This window comes from Lynx rufus, unplaced genomic scaffold (genome assembly GCF_022079265.1).
Source record: "Lynx rufus isolate CCGP_SWC_20201006 ecotype Redwood Valley unplaced genomic scaffold, mLynRuf1.p SCAF_2, whole genome shotgun sequence".
Lineage (NCBI taxonomy): Eukaryota > Metazoa > Chordata > Mammalia > Carnivora > Felidae > Lynx > Lynx rufus.
The window spans coordinates 222683453-222700911 of NW_025814834.1; the positions used below are offsets into that span (position 1 = coordinate 222683453).

Genomic DNA, 17459 nt, shown 5'->3' on the forward strand with positions numbered 1-17459 from the left:
AAAAGAAGAAAAATTAGGGGCGCCTGGGTGGCGCAGTCGGTTAAGCGTCCGACTTCAGCCAGGTCACGATCTCGCGGTCCAGGAGTTCGAGCCCCGCGTCAGGCTCTGGGCTGATGGCTCAGAGCCTGGAGCCTGTTTCCGATGCTGTGTCTCCCTCTCTCTCTGCCCCTCCCCCGTTCATGCTCTGTCTCTCTCTGTCCCAAAAATAAATAAACGTTGAAAAAAAAAAAATTCTAAAAAAAAAAAAAAAAAAAGAAGAAGAAAAATTAAACCCCTCTGGTTTTTGTGTGTTCATAATTTTGGAGTCCTATGAGATTTGGGAGGTGGGTGGTGAAAATGGGGAAATGAGATGGGAAAGATTTATATTCCCAACATTTATTTTTCCACTCTTTTACTTTTTTTATTTAAAAAATTATTTACTTTCTTATTTACGTAAATTTTATTTACTGTTAGCTAACTTACGCCTGCTATAGCTATTTGTATTAGCAAAAATTTGGGAACAACCTAAATATTCAACAATATGGGATTGATTAACTAAATTCCCCTCTATACTATAATGGATTCATTATGCTATGGGAAACACATGTAGCCGTTAAAAAATTGTTTTGCATAAAAGTATCTATTAATATGGAAAAATGTTTATGATACACTATTTGAATGAAACAGGTTACAAAATGGTGAGAGTAGGATGTGTTAACTTTTTTTTAATTCCCTTTTCCTTATTCCTTAAAATATATTTTTAAATTTTTTAAATGTTTACTTATTTTTGAGAGAGTCAGAGACAGAGCACGAGCGGGGGAGGGGCAGAGAGAGAAGGAGGCACAGAATCCGAAGCAGGCTCCAGGCTCTGAGCAAGTGGTCAGCACAGAGCCTGATGTGGGGCTCGAACCCACGACTGTGAAATCACAGCCTGAGCAGACGTCAGACGCTCAACCAACTGAGCCACCCAGGTGCCCCAATGTCTTCTGATTTCTTAATACTGACATAATGGCACTAGACTCTTCGTTTTCTTTTAGTTACTTCATCCCATTGTCACCAGTTGTCTTCCTGCTTTTGATAGGAGGAACTAAATGCAAAGTCATTAAGGAAGCAAACTGACAGAACCTGTCTCAGTTCCTGGGGCTGTCATAACAAACTACCACAGACTGGGGGGCTTGAAACAATGGCAAGAAGTCTGAAATCCAGGGGGACTCAATGACCAGTATTGTCAGGCTGGTTAAAAATAATCTAATTTTATGTAGTTTACAGAAGACAGGAATCACCTGAAACACAAGGATACAAGAAATTTGAAAGTAGAAGGATGGGAAGAAACATACCACATGACTATTAACTAAAATGAAGCAGTTGTAGCCATATTAACAATTTTATTAACATATCAACAAAGAAACTTTATATGCAAAGTGTCACAGAGATACAGAAGGTAACAATAAAAGGTTGAGTTCACTGGTAAAAGAAAATAACTGTAAACTTGTATGCACCTAATAATATGGCCACAAATATATAAGTTCTAGTCTCAAACATTAATATTCTACTTATGAAATTATAATGGTCACTTAGAAGGGGACCGTTAGTTAATATTTTGTCTCATTTACAAACTAACTTAAACTTCCTTAAACCTTTAAAACCTTTCAAGTCATTTAACATACTTGATTTTATTTTTAAACCCTTCACTATCTAAAAACTGCAACAATAAAAAAAACCTTTCCAAGAATGTCCACAGTTCTTATCTCATAGAGGTTTTAGTCTCACAGCCCAGACTCTTCTATTAGTTGCAAATCTACCACCTTTACCTTTTGTTTGTTTGTTTGTTTATTTATTTATTTTACATTCAAGCTAGCATATAGTGCCACAATGATTTCAGGAGTAGATTCCTTAATGCCCCTTACCAATTTACTCCATCCCCCCTCCCACAACCCCTCCAGTAACCCTCTGTTTGTTCTCCATATTTAAGAGTCTCTTACATTTTGTCCCCCTCCCTGTTTTTATATTATTTTTGCTTCCCTTCCCTTATGTTCATCTGTTTTGTCTCTTAAAGTCCTCATATGAGTGAAGTCATATGATATTTGTCTTTCTCTGACTAATTTCACTTAGCATAATACCCTCTAGTTCCATCCATGTAGTTGCAAATGGCAAGATTGTATTCTTTTTGATTGCCGAGTAATACTCCATTGTATATATATCCCACATCTTCTTTATCCATTCATCCATCGATGGACATTTGGGCTCTTTCCATACTTTGGCTATTGTCGATAGTGCTGCTATAAACATTGGGGTGCATGTGTCCCTTTGAAACAGCATCCCTGTATCCCTCGGATAAATACCTAGTAGTGCAATTGCTGGGTTGTAGGGTAGTTCCATTTTTAATTTTTGAGGAACCTCCATACTGTTTTCCAGAGTGGCTGCACCAGCTTGCATTCCCACCAACAACGCTAAAGAGATCCTCTTTCTCCACATCCTCGCCAACATCCGCTGTTGCCTGAGTTATTAATGTTAGCCATTCTGACAGGTGTGAGGTGGTATCTCATTGTGGCTTTGATTTGTATTTCCCTGATGATGAGTGATGTCGAGCATTTTTTCATGTGTCGGTTGGCCACCTGGATGTCTTCTTTGGAGAAGTGTCTATTCATGTCTTTTGCCCATTTCTTCACTGGATTATTTGTTTTTTTGGGTGTTGAGTTTGATAAGTTCTTACAGATTTTGGATACTAACCCTTTATCTGATATGTGATTTGGAAATATCTTCTCCCATTCTGTCAGTTGCCTTTTAGTTTTGTTGTTTCCTTCACTGTGCAGCGCTTTGCAGATTTTATTTTGATGAGGCCCCAGTAGTTCATTTTTGCTTTTGTTTCCCTTGCCTCCAGGGACGTGTTGAATAAGAAGTTGCTGTGGCCAAGGTCAAAAGGGTTTTTGCCTGCTTTCTCCTCGAGGATTTTGATGGCTTCCTGTCTTACATTTAGGCCTTTTCATCCATTTTGAGTTTGTTTTATTTTTGAGTTTACCTTTTAATGAGACACAACAATCTTTGCTCTCATTCAGATCTGATTCCTTTCCCCTACCTTTCCACCTGGCCAATCACTGCTCCCTGAGACGATCATCCTGGATGACGTCTGATTAGCTAAGGGCCTTTGGTCACAGTTCGAAGGTCATGCGCTATGGAATGATGAGGGTGGGCTGCCCCCACAGACCTCCTGATGGACAGATGTTGGAAGCCCAGGCACACCATGACTTGCTGAGAAAGTGGCACAGAGCTTGTTAGTCACCGTGGCTGACCAGGAAAAGTGTTGTCAGAGACACCGGGTGGGCCAAATTTCCACTTATTGTTGAAGTCTAATTAGTTGTAAATATCTGCTGGCTGAGCTCATTAAATAGGCAGCCCCTCCTTTCCGTGCTCTGAGGGAAAAGTGTCACTCTGTTTCTCCACCCAGCACTAGGAAGGCCGAGGATCCCCTGACCTGGGCCACAACCTCACTGTCCTGGACCCCATCCCTTCTCATGCAAGAGCCTCACCACCCACTTGGTGGACACATCCCTCTCCTAGCCACAGCTCCTTGTAATGGGTGTCCAGGGAAAACAGGACTCAGTGGAGGACAGAGAGTGGAAATAAAGCTGCTATCCCCACACTGACCAGCTATCCTAGAGGGCCACTCAAACAGCCCCATGTCTGGCTCTCCCCCAAACAGATTCTGGGATAGGGGTGGTTGGTCCTCAGGGAAGTCAAGCGATAGTCTGCAGATGAGAAAGATTCCTTTTGCTACAGGGATGGCCTATGGGGGCGGGGGGGGGGGGAAGAGAAGTAGAAGGCAGACCTGAGATGCAGGGGTTGCTAACCTGGGGAGGCAGTGACTTGGAGCTGTGGTATGGGAGGAACAAGGTGGGGGGCACTGGACTTAGTTCAAACCCACAGGAGCTGGTGAGGGCAAGGAAGGAGCACACCTGGACTCTGCCCCACATGGCCCCAAGACCCAGACACACCCTGTAATCCTATGTGGCCACCTGTGTGCTAGGGACAAGTCTTCTGAGTTCTGGACCACGTGAAAACAAGGCCTGGAGTCTGCAGTGTGGAGACCCAGGGCCCGTTGCGCTGGAGGTACCGTCAAGGGGAGGAGGGGCTTGGATTGTGCCCAACCAGGCTCCCTGACGTCCCTTGCCACTAAATGACACTTTCATCCCTTCACCCCAGACCCAGCAGGGAAGCAGCAGGCACCCGACCAACCCAAGGCTGATGGTGAAGGACACAAAACAGAAAATCCAATGGGATGCATCTGTGGGCCTGACCTGTTCCGCACACGCTTTCGATGGAAGAGGAAGTGGTGGGGAGGGGGAAGAGAAGGAAGGATCAGCCATCTTATCCTCCCTCTCTGCAGAATTCGCCTCAGGAGACAAAGCCCTGATACCCCATGAAGTCTAGCCCTTGCCCTGAGCCACACCACACAATCCTTCACTCTACCTGGTTGGGATCTGGGCCTTGGGGCCAAAGCGGGGAGGAGGAGACTCAGGTGGGATGGTTGGGGGAGAGGCCACCAGTTCTTAGTGTTAAGAAATTTATCCTAAACTTGGAAATCAGGCACAAGGATCCTTCCTATCCTTGAAGGTCTCTCTGGAGGTGCCTTGGCTGATATCCTTGAAGTTACAAGTTAATACGGTGTAGACATCTGTCCCACCAGACCCAGGGGACGTCAATCCTGGAGAAACACAGTCTTACCGCCCCATGTGACATCTGCCAGTGTTGTGCTGACCTGTACTCCTCCCTCAAAGCCTCTTGGAACCTGTTGGTTTCCTCTTTGGTGAGCTAAACAGACGCTGGACATGGGCTCGCTCTGCATTTGCATGGAAGTCGTGTTTGCTTTTTGGGATTTTTTTGCCTTGAAAATCATATTTTGACATCAGATATCGGAAGGTATCCCTCCATTGCTCAGATGCCAGTGGAACGGTCACCACACTGATTTTGGGAAAAGATGGTATCATTGTCTGGATGTTGGGAGATATCATCTCTGTCACTCACTCATTTGGCCAACACGTCTTTACGGAGTACAAGGCTACATGCCAGGTACTACCCTGGGCAAGATGGAGCTCATGTTCTAGTGTGATGGACAGACATCACACGGGATGGGGAGGTGCAGATGGCACACGTTGTTGACAGGGATAAGCAGGAAGAAGAAAGAGCAGGAAAGGGGGGAGTGTAAGTCCTGAAGTGGGGGAGGCAGAGAGGAGATACCAAAGTGGCCTTTGAGTAAACACCTCAGGGAGGGAAGAGCGTCCCAGGCAGAGACACGGATGCTGCAAAGGCCCTGAGGCAGCAGTGTGTCTGCACGGGAGTGAGGCAGTGAGGCTGGAGAGTGGATGCAGAGAAGTAGGGCATATGGCTGGCCACTGAACACACCAGGCTTTCACCATGGAGGGTCCTGGCCTGATTCCACTCAGGCCTGACAAGATCATCAGGACAGCTGCTTGAAGTGAAAGACCTTGGGTCAGGAAGGGAGCTGGAGACCAATCAGGAGATTCTGTGGAAATCCAGGCAAAAGGTGACGGCGACACAGTCAGTGGCAGGAGAGCAAATGTCCAGAAGTGGCGTTCGGATATATCAGGGAGCTAGAGCTGCAGTAGGGCCTGATGGGCCACTGTGGGGAGTGGACTCCAAGTGTTAAGCGTGACGGCAGAATGCTGGCCTGAGAATTCCAAGGAAGGTCAGACGCAGAGGAGGCAAGGAGCCTCAGTCAGGCCCAATCACCAGGCAGAGACACTGCCCGCCCCGGTTGTCTAAACAGAGAAATTAGCGTAAAGACTTATTCACGAGGCATCAGAAGCCTGAGGCTACATCGGAGAACATGAAGACACCTGCTAGTCAGTGCAGGTGAGAGGCTGGGCCAGAGAGAAGAGGCTGGGGCTGTGCAGGGTAGAGGCAGGTCAAAAGTAGTCCCGAGGGAGGTTGACCTCCTCACCTGTGCCCCTGTGGTCAGGGCCTCCTAGTGGGTGGGAACTCCAGGTTGGGTGTGAAACTAAGAGCATCGGTCAAAATCCAACACCACAGGACACTATCAGGAACTTGGTTATGGGCATGTTGCAGTCGAAATGCCTATTAGACTTAAAATCAGGTAAAGGATACAGCCTGGGGTTCACGGGTAAGCCCAGGCTGTGGATACCAATTGGAGTGCCACCAGCAGGAGCCTCAGTGAGGTGTGCAAGGGAGTGGGGACACACAGAGAGAGTGAGGACTCATGGAGAAATCAGAAAGGCAGAAGGAGTGGCAGTGAGGCAGGAGGGCAATCGGGGGTTGACAGGTCTAAGAAGCAGCGAGGGATGTGTAGGCACCTCGTCACTACTAGATCAGCCACGGGGACATCCTGGTGACCTTGGTGAGCTTGGTGTCCATAGAGTCTTGGCAGACCGGGAGAGAGTTGGAGAGAAGGGAGGAGAGGAAATGGGTTCACGAAGTAGGTGGTCGCTCTGGGATCTTTGCCACAGAGCAGCAGTGGCAGATGGAAAGTGAGGTGGGGACCTGATAAGTTGATGCCGTGTGTGCTTTTCTAACCCTGAACAGCAAAATGGGAATGAATGCACAGGGAGAGGGATTGAGGGTGCAGAGAGAGGGGATGGTGCCAGGTACCAGCCTCGTGCAGGAAGCACCAGTACACGCAGAGCACGGGGCTCAACCAAAGGACGTGTGATCTGCAGGCCTGTGTGTCCTCAGCTCCATATCAGATGAGAGCAGGACAGGGAGGAGGCACTGTGGGAGAGAGACCAAAAGTGTGCTAGAGCTGTTCAGGAGCACGCTGGGGAGGGGCCAGGAAACGTAAGACGCCTGGGCAGCATCAGAGCCACGAGAGGCCCGTGGTCCAGAGTGTAAGGCAAGGTTGATCAGTGGCTCGGTGCCTCTCTGGCCACATGCAGCTACAGGATGTCAGAAGATTGACGTGACTGATAGAGAAACACGGCCACGGCATCTCACTCTTGAATCTGGCTGGCCTTGTGACCTGCTTCAGCTGATGAAATGTTGGCGGGAGTTTCACCGTGTGAGTTCTGTAGCCCAGGCCTCAAGAGACCCTGAGTTTCCGCTTCACCCTTCTGAAATGTTGGCCAAGCCACGTGAGGAAACTGGTCCGGCTTGGGCAGGATGGGGCCACGTGGCAGAGCGCCAGAAGCCCAGTGACCACAACCCCACGTGTCCATACATAGTGCCACTTGTATCCTCGCAGCCTAGCTGACCCTCAGCTGACAGCACGAGTGGGGCCCTGGGGAAGCCACCAGCACCACCCAGATCCACCAACTGTGAGAAGGAACAAAGACACAGAGATAGCTGGGATTTAACATGGGTTATGGTTTGGCCAAGTGAATCTGACGAAGCAAGAGGAGGGGGGTAGGGTTAGGGAGCAGGCACAGTGGCTGATCTGGAGAGTCTCTCTTGATACAGAGGAGGGAAAGGCCATCAGGGGATGAGAAAGTACTAACCTGGGTCTTATCCAAGGACCGCAGATCTCGGCGGGGCTAAAGGGGAGTGGAGGGCATGAGCTGCAAGGTTGGGAACTCGTCAGAGAATGTGGGCCTTGAGGTTAGACTGTGGAGAGGCTGCAGTTGTGAGAAGGACCCTGGCCAGGGGAGCGAGCGGCCAGCTGGGAAGGTGACAGGACTGCTGAAGGGGAGGATGTACAGAAGGTTGGAGAATCCCCCGTGGATTCTGAGATCACCAGGAACTATGACAGGAGTGGTTGGGGAAAGTGACAGGGAATCAGGAGTAAAACAGGAAGGATTTTAGGGAAGCCCCCAGGCATGCAGACAACTTCAACAAGTTAAGATCTGATGATATGAGGTTCAAATCTGGGGCTTTTGTGCTAGGAAAGAGACAGGTCTGGAAGTGCCAAAGAGGAGGCACAAGGAAGCTCACCTCTCACCAGGTGCAGCGGTCCAAGAAGAATGAACAGCAGCACCCGGGGGAGCCAGTGGGCCAGGCAGCGTCCCATGCAGACAGAGCTTGGAGGGGCTTCTGTCACCTCCCAAATGTAGAGAGGTGTCAGTGCTCAGATTTGGGTGAAAGCATTGATAACACCCTGACCACTCAGCGGGTACTGGGGGTCAGTGCTGTCACTCAGCGGGTGCTGGGGGGCGGTGCTGTCACCCAGCAGGTGCTGGGGGGCGGTGCTGTCCCTTAGCGGGTGCTGGGGGGCGGTGCTGTCACTCAGCGGGTGCTGGGGGGTGGTGCTGTCATTCAGCGGGTGCTGGGGGGCAGTATTTGGGAGCTGAGGGAAGGTGTGTCAGTTCCAGGTCCTGTAAGGGAGGAAGATGCCCCTCTGGCCACAGAAGATCAGGGTCGTCCTGGAATGTTAAAACAGCGTCCACAGCCTGTGCTCCTGGCCTCTGCCTGGGTCCTGGGCATTATGCTTCCCTCACCTCTATCTTGCATCCTGGATCCCATCAGCCCTGGCCTCTGTCACTTTACAATACCAGCAAACACCAATAAAAGACTCAGCCCCTAACTCCCACCTTGCAGGAGAGAAACTGCAACAGTTCTAGCCTGGTCACTGGACAGCTCTGGTCCCAGCTGCCTGAGCCAATGGGCTGCTGCCTCTTGGCAGGAGAGGAGGGTACACGGTGGGGGGGGGGGGTAGGGACAGGGGCAGGTGGTGGTCTGTGGTGTCTCTGATGTTCTGGAATCCATGCGCCAGAGGAATGTGAGGGGCAGGGTGTAAATACAGTTGTTAACCCCATGTCAAAATTTGTGGTGGAGGGGGATGGGGCTGTTTATCGGTAGACAGCACTTCACAGGCCCTCAAGGGACATTGGCTGAATACTGTCATGTGGAATGCTCACAGTGGCCTATGTGAGACCTCCTGCCCACAAGGCTGGAGTCCCAGGTCTGGCCTAGAAGATACCTCTGTCTTTCCCCACAAACTCCCACACTGACTATCTTGCTTTGGCCCCCCCACTCCGCACGACCACCAGTGGGCCCCAGAGATGCCCGCTGGACCATCAGCCACCTGGGGCTTGGCCCACTTGGGCCTGGGTACAAAAGACAGACAGCTGACCTTTGATGGCTCCAAGAAGCACCTCATCAGATGGAAAGCCAGGGCTCAAAACCACTGAGCCTCTGTAAGGGTTGGAGGGGCGCCTGGGGGCTCAGTCGGTTAAGCATCTGACTCCTGGTTTCGGCTCAGACCTTGATCTCACATGAGATCAAGGCCTGCATCGGGCTCTGTGCTGATACAGAGCCTGCTCAGGATTTTCTCTTTCTCCCTCTCTCTCTGTCCCTCTCTCGTGCACGCACGCGAGCTCTCTGTCACTCTTTCAAAATAAATAAATAAACTTCAAAAAATTAAGAATGCTGAAGAAAATAGGGAATGAGGACAGCGAGGAAGAGGTGGGTGGGAGGAAAGGGCCCCTCTCCCGGGGTCCAGGGCTTGGTCCATCCAGCTATCCCAGTTCCTACTACTGTAGTCAATGACCCCAAGATGTCATAGTAAACAACCGTCCTGTGAATCAACAATTGGAACAGAGGGGTGCCTGGGGGGCTCAGTCAGGCAAACATCTGACTCCAGCTCAGGTCATGATGACATGATTCGTGAGTCTGAGCCCTGTATCAGGCTCTATGCTGCCAGCACAGAGCCTGCTTCGGTTCCTTTGTCCCCCTCTCTCTCTGCCCCTCCCCCACTTGCGCTCACTCGCTCCCTCTCTCTCTCTCTCAAAAACAAATGAACTATTAAAAAAAGTTAAAAACAATTGGAGCAGAGCACACAGGGCAGCTGGGAAAACATAAAGTGGGTGGCATGGCAACTTCGGGTTAGGGGTTCACTCACGTGTTTGCTGAGACGACTGGGCTATTGGCTACAATACCTACGCCAGGCCTTTCCATGGGACCTCTCCTTGCGGGCTTTCCATGGCACCAGTCTGTGCTTCCTTGCAGAGGCAGCCTGAGGGACAATGGCCCAGAGAGACAAGACCATACAGATAGCGAGGGTGCGGCCCTGTGGGAAAGACACAGTGAGGACGTCGGTGGTGAGGCCGTTGGGAAAGCTCTGGCCTAGAGAGGGCTCCTGGCTGGCTGGGGCTGGGAAGGCCAAGACACAGGCCCCTGGAGACCCTGGGTGGGGGCCTGCTTCCCTCTCTGGCCAGTGTCTGAGGATGAGCCTAGGGCGTGCTCAGAGTGTAGAGAGCACTGTGGGGCACATGATGAAGCTGAGGACAGGCATCCCACTGCCTCAGTCTCCCCTCTATCCAGTTGTCTCCACCTTCCTGGGTCTCCCCTCTACTCAGTTGTCTCTCCCTGTCTCAGTCTCCCCTCTCTCCAGTTGTCTCTCCCTGCCTGGGTCTCCCCTCTACCCAGTTGTCTCCCCCTGCCTCGGTCTCCCCTCTACCCAGTTATCTCCCCCTGCCTCGGTCTCCCCTCTACCCAGTTGTCTCCCCCTGCCTCAGTCTCCCCTCTGTCCAGTTGTCTCCCCCTCCTGGGTCTCCCCTCTATCCAGTTGTCTCCCCCTGCCTTGGTCTCCCCTAATCCAGTTGTCTCCCCCTGCCTCGGTCTCCCCTCTACCCAGTTGTCTCCCCCTGCCTCAGTCTCCCCTCTGTCCAGTTGTCTCCAACTTCCTGGGTCTCCCCTCTACCCAGTTGTCTCTCCCTGCCTCAGTCTCCCCTCTGTCCAGTTGTCTCCCACCTGCTCCCCTGGGGAAGTAACAACAAGGTATCTGACATGTACCCAGTTCTCTCTACGTGCTGCGCGCTTTCAGAATAGGGTCTCATTTATCTTCCCAATAATCCTGGAATAAATAGAAAGATGACCCATTTTACAGGCGAGGATGCAGGTATAGGAAGGTAAGTCAGCCCATCTAACAACTAGTGAGGGAAAGAATGGCCAAAAACGTAGTTCCTCAGGCCTCTCCTTCCAGTCTGAATCCCCTGCCTATCTGGCCTCCACAGGAGGCTAGGGGCCCCCCAGAGCCCACCCACATCTGGTCCTCCTGGAGGCAGCTTCCTCCATCACTCCCGGAAAGAGGAGGAGGCGCCAGTGGCCACCGAAGGTGCCCGCGGGCTTCTGTCCTCTGCAATCCTCATGACCTCCTCGACAGCAAGACTAGTCTGAGCCACGCCTGTACCGCCGGACCAATCACGCTCCCAGGCTTTTCGTGCTAGCAGGGTTGGGGGGTGGGGTCCCCTTCGGAAGAACCCTGCCTGACCCCAGCGGCTTTCCAATGCCCCCTCCACTCCTCCCGCATGCTCCTCTGAGGCCGGAAAGAGGAATGGGTGGCCTCATCTGGGTGCCCGTGTGCGACTGTGTGGTGGGGAGAACTTTAGCTGCCCCCTGCCCCATCCCTGCACCCCAGGCCGACTGTGGGGGGCATCGGTAGAGGGCAGGGGCAATCTTTGCCTGGCACTAGACTAGAATCAGCCTCGGAATGGGACGAAGGCCTCTGGATGGGACCCCAAAGTGGGACCCCGGGAATGGGTGTTCGGTCAGGGGGCAGCACCAACGACACTCACTATGGAGACCCACAACAGTGGAGGGAACCCTTTCCGAGCTGCCATTTGGCTCATTGCCTTGCTCAGAAAAGGCCCCTGAGGCTCTCAGATCCTTCCTGGAGCCAGAAGCCTCTGCCCGCCCCTTCCCCTCCTCCCTTGGCCTCCGTGGTCCCTTTCGAATTCTAGGGATGCCACTCCCTCACCCTGGGGCCTTGCAAAGCTGCATTCTGCCCAGAAGATCCCACCTTGACGTGAGGTGAAAGGAAAGATTTCTTCTCTCCCAGCAGCCCACCCATTTCTTTCTATCACTTCCAAAGGAATGATTATTTTGCTTGCCCTGTCATCCACCAGATTAGAAGCCCCAGGATAGGCTTCCCCCACCCCCAGGACTGGCCAGGCCCACAGTGAGCCCCAGAAATGTCTGTGGGATGGATGGCAACACTGCCATCAGGCCACAGTGGACTGGAGACTCTGAGTACTCGAAAGAGTATAGGCCAGCAATATAATTCAAAATGAAAATAATATCACAGTACCTGGCTGGCTTGGTCAGTAGAGCATGCGACTCTTGATCTCTGGTTTGTGAGTTTGAGCCTCGCCTTCGGTGTAGAGATTACTTAAATATAAAATCTTAAAAAACCAAAAACCAAACAAAAAACAAAAAGCCAAACCAGAACAAAACCCACCAAAAAAGCCCCCAGAATGAAAACAATATGGAACAGGAAGAGAAACATAGTCCTGTTTTTCCCACTATGTCACTTTGAAACAGCACATTTTTTTTAAGAGAGACAATTTTTTAATGTGTTATTTTAGTTTTTGAGAGACAGAGACAGAGTTTGAGCAGGGAAGGGGCAGAGAGAGAGAGAGAGACAGAGAGACAGAGAGAGAGAGAAGGAGAGAATCAGAAGCAGGCTCCAGGCTCTGAGCCATCAGCACAGAGCCCCATGCGGGACTGGAACTCACTAAGGCGAGATCAGGACCTGAGCCGAAGTCAGACGCTCAACTGACTGAGCCCCCAGCACCCCTGAAATAAGCAGATTTTAGTAACTGTTCCTCATTTTTTTGTGAGCCCTACTTTGCTGTTGGGTAATCTAGACGAATGTGACATCACCAGCCCCATGACATCCCCTTGTCTGGGCTATCACCATGTACCTTCACCAGAGATATCACCTCTGTTATCTGGTGGCATCGCCAGCCTGACCAGGTGACATCCTTACATCTTCCTGCGTGACTGGTGACATCCCTCTACCTGCAGCAGCACCCTCATTGGTTCTATGTCACAATTTAAATGTCCCGTGACGCCACCCTGCCTGCCTCATGACCTTGGGCAGCGGACCTCTGTCCTGCCCAGTGGCTGGTGTTCACTGTGTCACAGGCCTTGAGGAGGTGTGCGGGCCGTGGGGACCCCGGGAGGCTAAGTGCGTGGCAGGTCAGATGAGACCCTAGGCCCTGGTGGGGACTGGCGATGGCGGAGGAAAACGGGAGGCTCGTGGACTAAAGCTCGCCAATCCTGGGGCGGGCGGGGGTGGGGCGTCTGACCCACTTCCCCTGGAGAATTCTCCTTTCAGATTTCCCGCGCCGCCCACCGTGAACTCCGCGCCCCACCCCCACCCCGACCCCGCTGGGCTTCAGTGAGGGCCCCGCGACTCCGCCCCGCCCGAGGAGGGGGGGCGGGGCGGGGCGGAGGGGCGGGGTCCGCTGCCCGGGGCCGGCCGGAGAGGCCCGGCGCAGGCGTGCGGCTCCGGCCGTGGCTGCAGAGGCGGGGGCAGGCGCCCTTCCCGCGTCGTCCCGGCCTAGCTGGAGGCGGGCGCGGGCAGGGCGCCTCCAGTGGCCTTTGTCGCGGGCCCGGAGCGCAGGCTTGACTGACGTTTGGCGGGGGCCGCGGCCGGGGGCGGGCGGCCCCGCGCGCAGCCCGCGAGTGTGCTGGGGGGAGCGGGGAGGGGGAGCGCAGCCGCTCATTGGCTGGCGCGAGCGTGGGAAAGAATGCGGAGCCGAGTTCACACGCCCTGCGGCCGCGCCGCCTTAAGTAGCCCGGCGGCCGGCGACGCTCCGCGCGGGCCCGGAGGCGCGGGGGCGCACCATGCCCGCGGAGACCCCGGGGAAGCCGAGAGCCTCGCCGCCGGCCGGAGTGCCGGCTAAGCCCCGGAGCGCGGCGGAACACCGAAAGGTGGGGACCTGCCGGGCGCGGGGTGGGGGGCGTGGGGTGGGGCGGACGCACGCGGGACTCAGCCACAGCCCGGCCCGCAGTCCTCCAAGCCGGTCATGGAGAAGCGGCGCCGAGCGCGCATCAACGAAAGCCTCGCGCAGCTCAAGACCCTCGTCCTGGATGCCTTCAGGAAGGATGTGAGTCGGGGTCGGGAGGTGAGATCGAGGGGCGGAGGGGGGGCGGGTGCCGGGAGCCTCGGCGCGCCGCTGTGTTGCCAGCCGCCCACACCGTCCCTGTCCCCAGAGCTCCCGCCATTCGAAGCTGGAGAAAGCGGACATCCTGGAGATGACCGTGAGGCACTTGCAGAGCCTGCGACGCGTACAGGTGACAGGTGAGGCGCGGGCGGGGCGCGGGAGGGGGAGGTGACGGGAGGCGCTCAGGGCCACCGCGGCGGGAACCGACCGCCTGTCCCCTGCCGCCCCCGCAGCCGCGCTCGGCGCTGACCCCGCCGTCCTGGGCAAGTACCGCGCCGGCTTCAACGAGTGTCTGGCGGAGGTGAATCGCTTCTTGGCCGGCTGCGAGGGCGTCCCGGCTGACGTGCGTTCTCGCCTGCTGGGCCACCTGGCGGCCTGCCTGCGCCAGCTGGGGCCCTCGCGCCGCCCCGTCCCCCCGGCCCAGGTCTACGGCTGCCCGCCGCTCGCGGCCTTCGACGGTCCCTTCTTCCCCCTGCCGCGCCCCGGGTCGGTCTTGGCGCTGCGGCTCCCGCCAGGCCTGACCGGGGCGCCCCTCGCCGCCCCCAGGGCTGGCCTGCAGGGCCGGGGCGCGCCCTGGAGGCCGTGGCTGCGGTGAGGACTGTAGCGGAAGCTGCACCCCGTTCTAGGGCCGCGGCCTTTGCCGGGAGTGGACCAGAGAGTATTTGTTTCCAGGGCCCACATTGAGAGAGTTTTTATCTTTTTTTGTCCTTGTGAAGAGTCTAGTCTGACGTCTCTTTCAGCGCTTAGCTGGGGGTGGGGGTGGGGGCGGTCTGCTGGTTACTTTGCGCTGGACTTCCGGGGCGGGACTTCGGGTTGCTCTTCCCCACAGTCTGCACCCTCGGGTGGGCCCTTCCCTCCGTCCCTTCCCGCCCCTCCTCCCGCCCCCCCCTCCCCCGCCGGGCCTGGCTGGTGCGCCTGCGATGGTTCAGAGGCCAGCGACCCTCCTAGAAGTGGAGTGGTGCGGCGGGGCGGGGGGGGGGGGGTGGTGAGAGGCCCCTCAGGAGGTTCAGGCGGGAAGGTGACAGTCATCACGTTTCCCAGAATGTATCTCAGCGTGGGAAAGCAGTTGTGCAGCGTCATTAGGCAAGATGTTTGTTTGTTTGTTTGTTTTTGTTTTTTTAAGGTACTTTACCCCACTGCCATTTCTGTGGACCTTGGAAGGTGGAGACATAGTCACACACTTGTCTTGGGCAGCTGAGCTGTGGCCAGAGCCGAAAGCTTGCCCTGAAGTTTCAGCACTGGCCTGGTCCACTTCCTACTTTGTTCTCTTGGTTCCTTCAACACAAAGCTCCTTGGACTGAGTCAGCCCCAGGGCAGCGTCTGCCCAGGAGAGGGTGTCTGAGTCTTGGGGACAAGGAACTGGGGCAAGACTGGCAAAGAACACTTAGTGCCAGCGGTGGGAGGGGGAGGGGTACTCCCCCACCAGAGTCCAGTCTTGACGTGTGCCCTGGGAGGGGAGGTCTCTGCTAGTGGGAGAAGACTGGAGGGTGGTCCTGCCCATGCCTTTTTCCTGAGTACCTACTGTGTCAGCCATACAGTGCCAGGCAGTGATACTAGGCAGCATTGGACATCAGCCCTGGAGTCACTGTCCTGCGGTCCCAGGTCTTCCTGAGCTGCTGCAGGGGGCTGTGCTCCAGGTGCAACGAGAGGTGTTCTGAGCCACATAAGCTGAGACTGGAGTGTCTCACCCTGAGCCCATCTGAGGCTGAGCCAAGATTCATTTCCAACTGCCGCCGAGTTCATCAGATGGTTGCCTGCCTCCTGCTTGGCCAGGGCTCTTCAGGGAGAAAGAGGGTGGGTCACTGACAGAGGTTAGTCTGCTGCTCCTCCAGTGGCCTCCGTGGCCGTGTGGTAGGCAGGAATCACCTGGTTCTCCTACACTCAGCCATGCTCACCTGTCAGGGACTTCCAAGTCCCCACCAAGCCTGTCATCCCTGCCCTCTGGCTGCTTTGCCCATCTCCCTGAGAGTCAAGGACCTGGGTCGGTGGTGCTAGATGGTGGCAGCCACGTGGGCCTTGGAGATACACGCATTCAGTGATCCTGGCCGTGGGGGAACCTCAAAGTAGTGCCTCTGTCTCGGAGCTGCAGCTGTGGCAGGGCTGCGGGGAAAGAACAGTTGATCAAGGCCTGGGAACCCCTCTTTGGCAAGAGACCTGCCCAGGGTCTATTGCTGGAGCAGGGAGCTCAGCTTGGTTGGGGGAGAGCAGTTGCTCAGGGAGGGCCTCAGTGCAGAAGAGGGGTGGGGTGGGGATGTGAAGCCTGGTGGGGGGGAGGGCTGGAGGGTGGGTAGAGTTTGTATAAAGCAGGTGCCCACACACCCTGCAGGAAAGAGAGGGTCCTCCCTACCTGTGTGGCCAAATGAAAAAGAGCCACCTGGGGAAATCACCTGGAACTTGGGGCTGTCATGCTCTCCCTCCTCCCATAAAAGGGCAGTGATAACTGTAGACCAGATCCCTGGTGTCCCATTTCCTGCCTGCCTTACTCCCTGTCCTTCCCACCCCCACCTGCACCCCCATGCTACCTTTACTTCCTGTTTCTGGTAATGTCTTAACGCTGTTGCCAAAGGGAGATTTGCAGTGAGGACCCTCCAAGGGTCTCTCAGGCTCTGTCGGGGACCACACACAGTTCCTCAGCCACTCAAGCCCCTTCTGATCTCTGTGTCTTTGAACTCAGCCTCCTGGCTGGAATTCTCTCCCCACTTTCCCACCGGTCTCTGTGGGCTCCAGAGGCCAGGGCCATGTCTGTGTCAACCACCTTTGTCCTCACAGCTGCTTGGAATGGCTCAATTCATACTGACTTGATTAATTTGGATGGAGTCAGGAGGTTTGAGAAGAGTGTCTTTTGTTATTTTTGAGGTATAGGTGATGTACAATGTTACATTAATTTCAGGGGTACAACATAGTGGTTCAACAATTCCATACAGTGCTCGCTGTGATTGGAGTAGCCACCGTCAGGGTACAAAGTTATTACAGTATTATTGAGCATAGTCCCTGTGCTGTACTTTTCATCATGACTTATTTATTTTACTCAAAAAAAATTTTTTTTAATTTATGAGGTTTATTTATTTTGGGAGAGAGAGAGAGCAGGGGAGGCGCAGAGAGAGAGGGAGAGAATCCCCGCAGGCTGTGCATTGCCAGTGCAGAGCCCGATGCAGGGCTCGAACCCACGAAACAACGAGATCATGACCTAAGCTGAAACCAAGAGTCAGATGCTTAACTGACTGAGCCACCCAGCTGCCCCAATTTAAAAAAAAATTTTAAATGTTTATTTTACTTACTTTAAGAGAGAGTGTGAACAGGGGAGGGGCAAACATGGAGGGAAAGAGAGAATCCCAAAGCAGGCTCCTTATGGTTGGTGCAGAGCCCGATGTGGGACTCACACTCACGAACATGATCTGAACTGACGAGAGTCAGACACTTAACCGACTGAGCCACCCAGGCACCCCGGTGACTTATTTATTATATAACTGGAAATTTGTACCTCTTAATCCCCATTGCCTGTTTCACATAGCCCCCCACCCACCTTCCCTCTGACAACCACCAGTTTGTTTCTCTGTATTTGAATCTGTTTTTTTAAAGATTTTATTTTTTAAGTAATCTCTACACCAAATACGGGGTTTGAAC

The 17459-nt window shown here is 53.8% G+C and overlaps 1 protein-coding gene and 1 non-coding gene across 2 annotated transcripts; one reads left to right on the plus strand and one right to left on the minus strand.

The window, feature by feature from the left end:
- Positions 1 to 868: 868 nt before the first annotated feature.
- TRNAR-UCU (transfer RNA arginine (anticodon UCU)) lies at positions 869 to 952 on the minus strand. The gene has a single exon. It is a non-coding gene; the product is annotated as a tRNA-Arg (tRNA).
- A 12518-nt stretch (positions 953 to 13470) lies between these two features.
- HES4 (hes family bHLH transcription factor 4) lies at positions 13471 to 14550 on the plus strand. Its single transcript, XM_047083380.1, has 4 exons — positions 13471 to 13602; positions 13683 to 13778; positions 13885 to 13972; positions 14069 to 14550. Exons 1-4 carry the CDS (start codon positions 13516 to 13518, stop codon positions 14428 to 14430), a joined length of 633 nt encoding a protein of 210 aa, XP_046939336.1. The 5' UTR covers positions 13471 to 13515; the 3' UTR covers positions 14431 to 14550.
- Positions 14551 to 17459: the final 2909 nt, after the last annotated feature.

Bases quoted from the DNA above. Each gene is read 5' to 3' on its own strand.
- HES4 (XM_047083380.1), top strand. From the start codon at position 13,516: ATGCCCGCGGAGACCCCGGGGAAGCCGAGAGCCTCGCCGCCGGCCGGA. The intron at 13,603-13,682 runs GTGGGGACCTGC...CCCGGCCCGCAG, and splicing joins GCGCGGCGGAACACCGAAAG to TCCTCCAAGCCGGTCATGGA. The intron at 13,779-13,884 runs GTGAGTCGGGGT...CCCTGTCCCCAG, and splicing joins TGGATGCCTTCAGGAAGGAT to AGCTCCCGCCATTCGAAGCT.